The 11,171-nt window shown below is 55.5% G+C and overlaps 1 protein-coding gene across 2 annotated transcripts; it reads right to left on the reverse strand.

The window, feature by feature from the left end:
- Nucleotides 1-877: 877 nt before the first annotated feature.
- On the reverse strand, nt 878-11,019 carry CCDC71 (coiled-coil domain containing 71). 2 transcript variants are annotated; one of them, XM_064667429.1, is made up of 2 exons: nt 10,930-11,019; nt 878-8,530 (listed from the first exon to the last, which is right to left on the reverse strand). In XM_064667429.1, the coding sequence occupies exon 2, from the start codon at nt 8,467-8,469 to the stop codon at nt 7,279-7,281; it is 1,191 nt and encodes a 396-aa protein (XP_064523499.1). In that variant the 5' UTR covers nt 8,470-8,530; nt 10,930-11,019; the 3' UTR covers nt 878-7,278. The 2 variants fall into 2 exon arrangements, with proteins under 2 accessions (XP_064523499.1, XP_064523498.1); XM_064667428.1 differs by lacking the exon at nt 10,930-11,019 and adding an exon at nt 8,974-10,802.
- Nucleotides 11,020-11,171: the final 152 nt, after the last annotated feature.

Genomic DNA, 11,171 nt, shown 5'->3' on the forward strand with positions numbered 1-11,171 from the left:
CACCGGCTGGAGATCTGCCGGCAGCCCTCCATCACCAGCATTTCAACGCTGCTGAGCATCCCCTCTCCCCTGGGCACCCACAGCCTGCCTCCACCAGCACCTTCCAGAAGCCATCAGGGCACTCTTGCAGCAGTGCAGAGGGTCCCCCCCATCCTCGGCAGAGCCCCCGAGGTCCCGGGGCAGCCTCTCACGCCTGCCCAGCCCCACTTGGACCGACTTCAGTGTGCACAGCAGGCGGCCAGCACTTCCCTGAACATCCTTAGTGAGCAGAGAACTGCTTAACTGCTTCCCTTCCCCAGGAATGAGCGGCAGCACTGGAGCTGCTGTCTGCCCAGGACCACGGTCCCACCACCATTAGTGCCGGGTCAGCGCACCGGCGGCCCTGCGGCACAAACCGGATCCAGATTGCAGGCCGGTGAACAATGGCATTTCTGTTGAATTAGCTGGCCAGAGGGTCCTGGTGCAGAGTGGGCAGATCCAGAGGGAAACCGCAGGATGGGCAGGCAGGCTGGGGCTGGCAGAGCACCTGCCAGTGCAGTGCCAACCTGGCATGTTTTCTAGGAACTAACCAGGAATGTGGATTTATCCCAGTTTACACCAGTTCAGCACCAGTGGCATTCATATGGAGAATCTCCCACCCCACTCGCCTGGAGTATTTCCCACCCCAAGCCAGGCAATCCTTAATGGAGCTTGAGTAATATCAAACCTCACTGGGGGAATTAGGGAGAAGAGCTGGGTGTGATCTGCAGCTGAGCGTGCCCCATGCAGCAGCCAGGCATACAGGAGACACCATTCCATGGAGCTGACATGGGGCCGGGAGCAGGAGCCCAGGGAGGAGGAGTCTGTCAGGGCCCAAAGAAAAGCCGGACACACTGGGTGGTTCTGAGCACCATTTTACTGAAGGGCTGGACACCTGCTAGGACTTCATAACAAAAAGTTCACTTCATTTAAGAAAAACAACAGTCTGTTTTTTGTCCCATTCCCTCTGAAGAGCAGAATACTACTAATGCTGTCTTTTCACTAAGCAATGCCATTCCAAAATATACAACACAGAGTGTGGAACAGCCCAGCCTCATATTAACATTAAATATTATTAGAACTTCGGAAACATTCTACACAAACAAATGAAACAGTAAAAAGTTCACTCAAGAACAAGATGGTCAGTTGTAAAATCATCATACAAAGTTTGTTACTCGCCCTTCCACAGGCTGCAGTTGCTGCTCCTCAGCCATTGCTTGGGATCCCCAAACACCAGGGAATGCCGCCAGTCCCAGCCAGAGTGGGTCGGTCATGCTGTGGCGTGGAGACGGCTCTCTTGGAGATAATGGTTGGCAGAGAGGAGCACGAGGGGCCAGGCAGTGCCCACCCAAAACCCCCGTGTCCCTCAGAGTGGCTGCCGTGCCTCTGCTTGGGAAACCCTACTCCTCAGGAGTGGGGCACTGGGAACCAGGAGGGACGGTGTCACACACCGTGCCTCCCCTGCCATGAATGCTGATGCTTTTTGTCCTGATCCAGGCCTGGGCAGTGCAGCGGAGCAGGGGCAGGAGGGGAGGTATTTCTGGGAGTAGCTTTGCAGCACCTTCTCTTTTAAAACAGCACCATGTGCCTGTGTCTGTGGGAATCACCAGACACTCACAGGGGCTGCCTGCAACCACAGGAACTCAGGAACAGAAAGGGCTAATTAAGACAACAAGGAGAGAATCCCAGAGGATAATAAGGCCTTTAAGGGACTCCCTGGGGAAGGTATTTCAGATGCCACCCATGCAGGGCCAGATTGTGCAACTGATAAAGGATGGAAACCAAGGGTTAGGAGTGGCACCTGCTGCAAAAGGACGCCCCTCACCTGCAGCACCAGTGTAGTCTGTCAGCAGGGCAGGCTCTGTGGCCAGGCAGGGGTGGAGGGGAGGCAGTGGTGTGGACACTGCAGCCCTGGCTCCTCCATTTGCACATCTCCTGCAGCAGACACAGAGCTGCCTGTCCAGGCGCTGCCAGCATCTTTAGCTTCCCCTAAGCTTCCCGCTTTTTCACCAGACCTCCTTGATGTTCCCAAGAAAAGGAAGAGGTCTGGCCTCAGCACCACAGCTTTGGAGGCAGCAGCTGGCCAAGCTGCAAGTTCCAGCAGTGTCACATCTATAGACAGGGTTCACTCGACACCAAGGGATGACCCAGTGATGAGGGCTGGCTCTCACGCCTTCTGGGAGAAGATCTCTGTGAGGCACCTGGCACCTTCCTAACGGCACCCAGCTCCAGGCAGGAATAGGCTGCGAGGAGAGGGAAACCCCAGCATGGTGCTCTCTAGCACAGAGTCCCAAATATGAGGGCCCACGAGTAACTTGCCCTGCTGCCCTCCCCAGAGGTGGTGCCAGCAAAGCCAAGGGCTGCAGCACTGTCAGGAAGGTGCCAGGTGTCCCAGAGCAGCTGTCCTCTCCTCAGGCCACCTCAGCTCCCAAAAGGCCATCCCCATCTGACTGCAGGAGTAAACAGGCCAGTGCCATTCTGAATTTTGAAAAAGAAACCACACAAACCAACCAGCCTGGCTGAGCAGCCGGTGCTCCACAACTCGGCACCTGCCGACCATGGCTAAAACTAGGATTCTCCAACCTAAACCTACGCTCTTGCCTGGGAAGCTGCCCAACTCATGTCACGCTGCCTAGCTGGAACTGAGAGATAAACCCACTCTCTGTCCCCACTCATCCCTTGAGTCATGGCCAAAGGCCCAGCTCCCAGACAGGGCAGGGAATTTGGATCCAAGGGAGAAGAACAGCTGGAGTGGCTGCACCTCCCACATGCTGCCAAAGTTTGGCCATGAACACAGTACAAGTCACAACTAAAAGGGCACAACCTCTGTGCTCAAGCCCAAAACCCAAAGCCCTCCAGTCCCTCCTGCCATAGCTACAGCTGGGGTGGAGAAGTGCTGCTGAGGTTTTTAGGAGGTGTTTGAGGAGGGCCTGGAGGACAGGCAGCAAAACGAGGGCAGCTGTGGGGCAGGGCCATGGAGCCGCATGCACAGCATCACCCACTTGTGCCGTTCAGCTCCCAACTTCCCTGCAATGCTCTTAGCTGGCAGCTGGCTGAACTCCATGCAAGGAAGCACCAGGCAATGAGGGCTCTCAGCCCACTGCCCCCCAGCCCTGTTAGTGTGAGCTGGTCTGAGAAGTGCCAGTGAGGTGAGTGCTCCCAACGCTCCAGAGAGCACACCTCCTCCTCATACGTGGACTGCCAAGCAGGAGTAACAAAATAATCCCTTCTTGTTTTGCAGAAAAGTGCTTAAGAAATTCTGTATAAGGATTGCTACAGCAGCTGGCTCGGGGGGGGGGGGGGGGGGGGGGGATGCAAATAGTTTAGAAGCAGCAGCACCACACTACAGGGCTTGCAGGAAAGAGGCTAAGGAAAAACTTCTCCAACTAAAAGCAGTGGCAGATGGTGAAATCTGATCACAGTGGACATAAGCTTCAAAACATTTCTACCAATTAACATTGTGATTTCAACTGGTATCTGATGTCAGCTTCCCCTTCAGCTGCCTGCTGGACAAGCTGCTCTCCCCACGGACCTTGCTGACGGACATCTGAAGCATGCAGGAAGCTCAAGGGCCTTGCCTGGTGGAGGGGAAGCATAAACTGCTTCTTGGCAGCTGAACAAAAGGAGAAATGATTTCCAAAAAAATCAGTCGGAAGAACAGCCCTTTGACCGCTGGCCGAATCATTTCTAGAAGCGACAGTGGCACAAATCCATGCGTTAAAAGCATTCCTATGAGAGTCTCCAAAGCTCTCGGCTGTCATGGTGCCCAGAACAACACAGGCCAGGTTAGGCACTTGGATTCAAAGTGACTAATACAGAAACAGGTCTGGACAAGGTGCATACCACAGGCTTAGCAGAGACCACAGCGCTCTGGGCAACACATTTCCATGAGCCTTGCCAGTTACTGCTGCCACAAAGTAACATGGGGCAGAAGGGACCTGTGGGGGGAGATCTCTGGTTAGATCAGGTCTTAGGCAGCCCTGGTTTGATCAAACCTTTCATCTTCCCTAAACACCAGACAGCAGTGTCCATGGCACAGCCCCTCTGCAGCCTCCTGCACATCAGTGTTGCAGGCCCAGGACACCAGGAGCATCCACACCAGGAGCATCCACACCTGGGCACAAGTCGAAGGACAGAGGAGCCAACCCCCACTAGGCTGAGGCACTCGCTCTGCCAGCACCAGCTGACAGGCAGCAGTCACTGGCATTGGCACCAGGGGCTGCAAAGCCCCTCTGTGAATAACAAGCTGCAATCCTCTCGGCTGAGTTCCTGAAACACCTGCCAGGGGTAACAGGCGACATCAGGAGGGTAGAGAATGGAGCTCCAGCACTGCCCCATCGCTCAGGGCCCTGTGGTCTGTCAGAGATGCGTAAGAGAGCTGACAGAGACAGGACTGGTGATGGGCAGGTCTCTGAGCACAAAGCTATGGAGTGCTCACTTCCCTGGCAGGAGTCTTGGTGACACAGAGGTGTTTTCCAAAGCTTGCCTCTCCCTGTAGAGCAGATCACCTCTTGCTGGTGGCCTGGGAAGGATACAGGGCAAGCCGTCATCACTAAGTATGTGCAGCACTCAGCTCGACGCTGGGAAAGGCATGGCAGCACTAAGGCTGGATGCTCTGCTGGATGTGTCAAGCAGCAAGTACAAGCCAAGTCCTTGACTGGCAAAGACCCAAGCTGTGAAAGACAAGAGGTGATGGAGAAGAGTGGGGAGGCAGGCAGCAACGCAGTTGGGGGAAGACACAAAGTGAAGAGGAGGGATGTGGCCTGCTAAGTTGGCCTCAGGTGCTCAACTTCCTGCTCGGGCTAGAGAAAAAGCAACCTCGACCCAAATTCAGCCTTGTTGATGCACGTTGTTTTTCCCAGAGGAGGCCAAGCACTCAGCTGGGATGTCTGTGCCGCAAGAGGAGGCTCCAGACACAGCTCTTGGTGCCCTTATAAGGGTCTGGGAACAGGGGAAGCTGCTGAGCAGCCTGACAGACAGCAATACTGCAGGCAGGAGTTCAGAGCCCTCCTCGGGAAACAGCCAAAAAGAGAAACGCCAGTGCAGGACTTCAAGACCTGGCATTTGAGAGCGTGGGAATGAGAAAGGTCTGAAGGAGTGGGAACAAAAGGGACAAAGCAATTTTTGGCCAGTTGACAGTGATGGAGGGTCCCTGTTCATCCAGCATCAGGTCAAGAGAGGGGACTCTCTGCCAGGACATTTCAAAACACAGAAGCAGAAAGAAGTATTTCCTCCTCCTCTGCTGACAAGCAGCGGCATTCACAGGTCAGTCTCAAACACTGCAAGTTATGATCTCTGACAGCAACTCAGAATCTAAGTGTGGGGTTCAGGACCTACAATCATGCCCTGAATCATAAAATCACAAAATAGTCTGCATTGGAAAGACCATCTTGTTCCAACTGCCATGCCATGGGCAGAGACACTTTCTACTAGACCAGGTTGCTCAATGAAGAACCTCCACCCTGCTCTACCTGGGTGAGAGGGGAGAACACAGACGCACCTTAGAACACTCAAATTCCCTGCCCTCTCACCCCATCATGAACCTTCTCTCTTCTCTCCATGCCATGGTCTTCCTCTCTGAGCTGGAGATCAGACATTGACCCCTTTTACAAACCACTGAAATCCAACCAGGTGCTCGTGGGGGCTTAAACATAAGGAGCTGGGGCTTCCCTGGGGAGCTCATCCCTTCAGCCAATGTCCACAGAGATTACTAGGTCAGATAACTGGTATTTTGAGCTGGTGAGAGAATGAGTGGATTACAGGCTCACTGCTGCAGAGATCTGAGCCAGGTCCATGCCCAGTTCAATGCTGCTTCCTTTCCCCAAGCCACCAGGTTGCTCCTCCTATGTGACAGCAGCAGCACCTACTGCTCCAACAAGGTGTTTCTCCTGGAGCTTGCAGATCCCTTCCTGTGAAGCCTGTGATCCCATCCGACAGTGTGCCCCGGTGCTGCAGCAGTTCCACAGTGCCTCCTGGGGACAGCAGAGCTTTCACACCTGACACACACCTCCTTGCAACATCCCTGACGGCACAGCAAAGCCGCTCCCATCACAACACAGTGCCCACCTCCCCTCCTACTGCTTCACCCTCACAAACCAAGAGAAAGCAACTCTCTATGTTTAAGAGCTGGCATGTGTCCTCTCACCTCTTTCGCTTTTCTGCTTTAACTCAGGCTCAGATATCCCACTGAGCTCTGAGACCGGCAGGATGTAGCGAATACATTCAAACACAGCCTGTGTCTTTATCATGATTTAACCCAGCCAAAACCAACAAGTCTTCACTACCAGCATCTAGAACCTGCTCCTGAAACACCCAGCAACAGCAATTCAGTTATGTGGTGGGCAGGACACTTTACACAACTCCAGCCCTTTGGCTTTAACAGTCACAGTCCATGTTTTACAGCTGTACCTGGGATACAGGAGAGTGGGGCAATGCTGGGTGCTGAGGAGGAATCGCTCTTTGGAGGCAAATCCCTACTATGAGTTCAGAACTTCTGCTACCAACAAAGGGAGGAGGCACCTTCAGACATCAGGCCCCGTGACACTCCCCTACTGCTATGCAGAGGTAATACCGAAAATAGGATTAAACCTACCAGCTGGTAATTCTCCAAATTGCTTGGCATTCTGGAGACAAACGAGTGGCTATAACATTGCTGCCTCTGAGCTGCTCGAGGGAGCCCAGGACAGACTGTCACAACACTGAACCACAAAGGAATCCTGGCACCTTTCAACAAAAGCCTGGCTGAAGGGGAGGGGGAACAAAAGCTATTGAATCCTATCCCAGAGGGATGGAGGAAGTGCATCTTCCCACAGTTCCTGGGCCATATGCACATATATGGATATATAGATATATAGATAATAAAGTTATAAAATTTGATCAAAATAAAACCAGTAAATGTACAGCTTGAAAAAGAGCAATATCACAGTGCATCGATGTCATGAGAAAGTCCCATGTTCTCCCCTGCACGAGAGCTCAGCCTGCCACGTCCAGGGAAGCTCAGCAGGAAGTGAGCTCTCCGGCCTGCCTGGCTCGCTGCTGGCCGGAGTCACCATCCCGTGTTCCCAAACAGGGGTTTGGACTTCTGCAGCCAGTCCTGCACAGCAGTGGCAGACAGGCAGAACAGCACGGGAGCAGCTGCTCTGCCTGCAGGTTAGTCGGCATGTCAGCACCAGAGACACAGAGCTGCTCCCAAACTTCTCCGCGCTCTGGTGCCAGGCTCCTATTTACTTACTTACAAAAAAAAAGTGACAGTGAAGAAACTCAGGGGACACTGTGAGAGTGGGACAAGGGCTGAATTCGAATCACGGGGGACAGGTTGACCCTAAGAATCTTCTGTGCTCTCCTCCTCACTTCATCATCAGAGGAAGAGTTGCCCACCTTGATGGTCCGGAATTTCAGTAGGTTCAAAGTGCTCTGAGCCTGTCTAGTTTTCTTTTGGACAGGAATGGTATTTGCTTTTTTCCTCTGTGGTGCTTCTCTTGCCTCTGTGGCTCTTCTCTTCTTCTGCCCAGCACTCTCACGGTAACTGCTGCTGTCCTTCCACTCTGTTTTTCCTACCAGAGCTTCCTTATCTTTGATTTTCAGGGTCTTGGGCTGTGGTGCTGTGGTGGAGCCCTGGGATGAGCTGCCTGTGACCCTCCCGTTGAGAATTCCCGAGGCCTTGCAGGCATTGCTCTCCTGCAGCACTCCACCCTTTGGTCCCTTCAGGAGGTTTAAAGCGTGGGTGGCAGAATCTGGTGCTTTCTTCACCAAATGCTTGTACCCCTTGCTTTCAGTTATTTTAGTGCTCTTGCCTGAAGGAAACTGCCTTGGTGGACTGGAATTCTTGAGGAGTTTAAGGTCTGAGGGCGAGATCCCAAGCCGCCCTCGCGTGTATTTGGACTCCAAACAGGACGTCGTGGTTTTCAGTGGCACCAGGGCTTCCAGAACCACGGACAGTCTCACAGCTGGATACACGTCGGGATACATGTTTGTAGGGAAGCCCACTGCCGCTGCCTTGGATGTGCCAGACCCTGTCTGCTTCAAAGAGTTCAACAGGAGATTCCTGGAATCCCCTTTGGAGATGGGCTGAGCGGAGACTTTCAGAGAGCTCACGGGAATGCTGGTGGGTGAAGCAGACACCTTTGCCATGGCTGTGGTGTTCCGGGCCGGACTCTGCGCGGACTTGGTGCTGACATAGCTGTGTGGGCTGCTCTCCTTCGTCTGACTTGGGGTGTCTGCCGTGCACGAGCTGTACCCGTACACATCCTTACTCCTCAGGATCGTGGGCTGGTAGCCCTCCTCCTTCAGGCCCTGGATGAAGGCCACCAGCTGGGTCTCTGTGTCCGAGAGGTCCTTGGACATAGGGTTGAAGACTCGGAGGGCCTCCTCCAGCACTTTTTGTCCGGCAGAGGAAATTCTCGACCAGGAATGGACAGCTTTTTCTTCCTCATTGTTCACTGCAATATTCATGGCATTAGGCAAACAGGTGCTTCAAAAAGGTCCAAATTACTGGAAAAACAACCCTCGACACCTCAAAAGGAGAAAGAAGATAGTTAGCTTAAAGCAACTGAAATTATCCCATGTTTCTAAGCAGGGATCTGAAACCATTAAGCCCAGGCGTGGCTGGTCACAAACACCGGGTCATATTCTGGGCATAACCCAAGACAGAAGCATCATCAAGAAAATCCTGTCACTGATTTATCTCTGAAGTAAAACTAAAACATCTCTCATAGAAATCTCCAGCCTAAATAAAGATTTCAGGAAATCCCATCCAATCCATCCCAAGATGAAGGATTTCAATGATTAACTCATCAAAATCTGCAGCTTGTTTCCAGTTTGAGTTTGACCCACCCCAGCTTTGGGTGACCAGATCACATTTTCCCTGGGTAAAGCAGTCCCTCATGGAACCCTCTCCCTGCACATACACCGAGAGCAGCACCACTGACCCATCTCAACACTAAGAAACCTGAGCACCTCAACTCCATCCCAGCGTCAACTCCAATTTCTCAGCTTCTTAATTGATGCTGCTCAAAAAATTGATTCTGAGTCCCTGCCAAAGCTGCAGCTTCCTCCTGGAGACCTGGCAGCAGGGCTGGAGGCTGTTCCAGTTGTGCTTCATCGATGCTGAATGCCGTGGCAAGGCAGCACCGCTCCTTGCTGTTCCCTTGTTTGAACAACGGTCCGCGACTTGCTGTCACAGCAAACTGGTGTTGATCCAAGGGCACTCGCTGCCAAGTGAGGAGGAAGCAGGAAATTCAAGCAGGGCGGTATGAAGGAAACACACATCACCAGGGCCAAGTGCACAATGGCCTGAGGGACAACACTGGGATCACGCTTAGGGCACTGCGCAGCTGCCTGCCCAGCACAAAAGCACCAATTATGGCTTTAAATAAAACATAGGCACTGAAGGGCAGTCCAGGCAGGACTTTGGGATGCACCCAGGAGAACTCTGGTGGCCTCACAGCTCTGCAGCTGGACGCTGTGCAGATGAGGCATAAAACCTTTAGCTCCATTGACAGCTCTCAAAATAACAACAAGGATCCAGTTAAAAACCCTTTTCAGAGAAATGCAGGAGGTGTCAGAAACACTCTTGGGAGAGGGCAGTGCACAGGGAAGGAAGCTGTGATGGAGAAGTTAGTGCAGACAGAGCAAGGAACTACTTGTGTCCCACGCTCCCCCCCGGCACTCCGGTCTCCCCACGGCCCCGGAGCAGAGCCCGTGCTGCCGCCAGCTGCACAAGCAGGGGAGAAACAGGAGCCAAGAGCAGCCGCAGAAGGGGAAGCACAGGTCAGTGGGGGAGTAAGAACCTCCACATGACAGACTAATCTCAGTCAAGTGCTCTGCAGACGTCACGGCAGAAGAGGGATTTAGAGGAGGATAATGCAGTCGTTCTGCGGCAGGCGGGGGATCTCCCACGGAGGAAGGGAGGCAGGCAGGGAAGGGATCCCACACAGGCAGGCAGGGAAGGGATCCCACAGAGGCCCAGCCAGCGTCATCACCACCTTCCAAAGGACCAAGCCAAGCCAGCAAGGATGTCACGTTAATCCTGATCTGGCAGGGAGGGACAGACCAAGGGAGAAGTGCAATAACATGTTCTCAATAGGCTGCAAAACAGATCATTTTGGGGCTGCAGCAAGCCCAGGAACAGCTGGGACACCTGAAGGGGTATTCTGGCTGTGACACCTCACGGTGACAGGACTTCCCAACATCCCTCGGCTGGGTCCGGTTTGGTGCAGTGCCGGCTGTGCTGGAGGAAAGCCGAGCAGGCACACCCCGGACACGCTGTTCCCTCAAGTAGGACACCATTTGGAGGGCCGGGGGGCCACGGAAACACAGTGCTGCCGGCACAGTGCTCGCAAAGCGCTGGCAGGGCCCTCCCGCACAGAGGGTTCAGAGGCCCGGCTGCCCGGCCACGGCGCTGGAGAAGGGCTCTGCTGTGCTTCTCCAGGGACACCGGAGGAAAACGCCGGCTACCAGTAGGGCCGAGACGCGGGGCTGGGGCTGCATGTGGAGCTGGAAGCCGGTGCGCAGTCCCAAGGAGCGCTCGGCGGGGCCGCCGGACCCCCGCTCAGCCTCTCCTACCGGCCCGCCCCTCGGCGGAGGCGATGCCTCTGCCCGAGCGCCCGTCCCTCGCTTCCCCTGCACCCTCCCCACGGCTCGGCCCGCCGGCCGGAGGGACCCCGGGGCGGGCAGCCCGCGCGGGCCGGCCCCTCCCTGCGGGGCTGCGAGAGGTGATTGGTGCAGACAGCGGGTGCGGCCCCCGCGCTCGGCCCCCGCCGGCTCCCGGGACCGGAGGGGCGGGGGCCGGGGGCGGGGCCCTCAGCGCCGCGGCTCCGCCTCCAGCGCCCGGGGGGCCGCGCCGGCGGGCGGCTCGGCAGCGCCCTCGCCCGGGAGCCGGCGCGGGGCCCGGGCCCGCCGGCCCCAACCTACCGGCCGCCGCCAGACCCGCGCCCGCCGCTGCGCCGCGCCCGCCGCTCCAACATGGCCGCCCGCGGGGCGCCGGAAGCGCCTCCGGCTTCCGCTTCCGGCCGCTTTCCGTGTGGCCGGGACCACGCCCACAAAATCGCGGAGCGCGCTCGGCCCCGCCCCCGCGGTGTCCATGGCAACGGCGGGGCCGGGCCGGCAGGGGGCGCCCCGGCGGAAGCACCGCCGTCACCAGGTAACGGGGCCGG

This window comes from Pseudopipra pipra, chromosome 11 (assembly GCF_036250125.1).
Source record: "Pseudopipra pipra isolate bDixPip1 chromosome 11, bDixPip1.hap1, whole genome shotgun sequence".
NCBI lineage: Eukaryota > Metazoa > Chordata > Aves > Passeriformes > Pipridae > Pseudopipra > Pseudopipra pipra.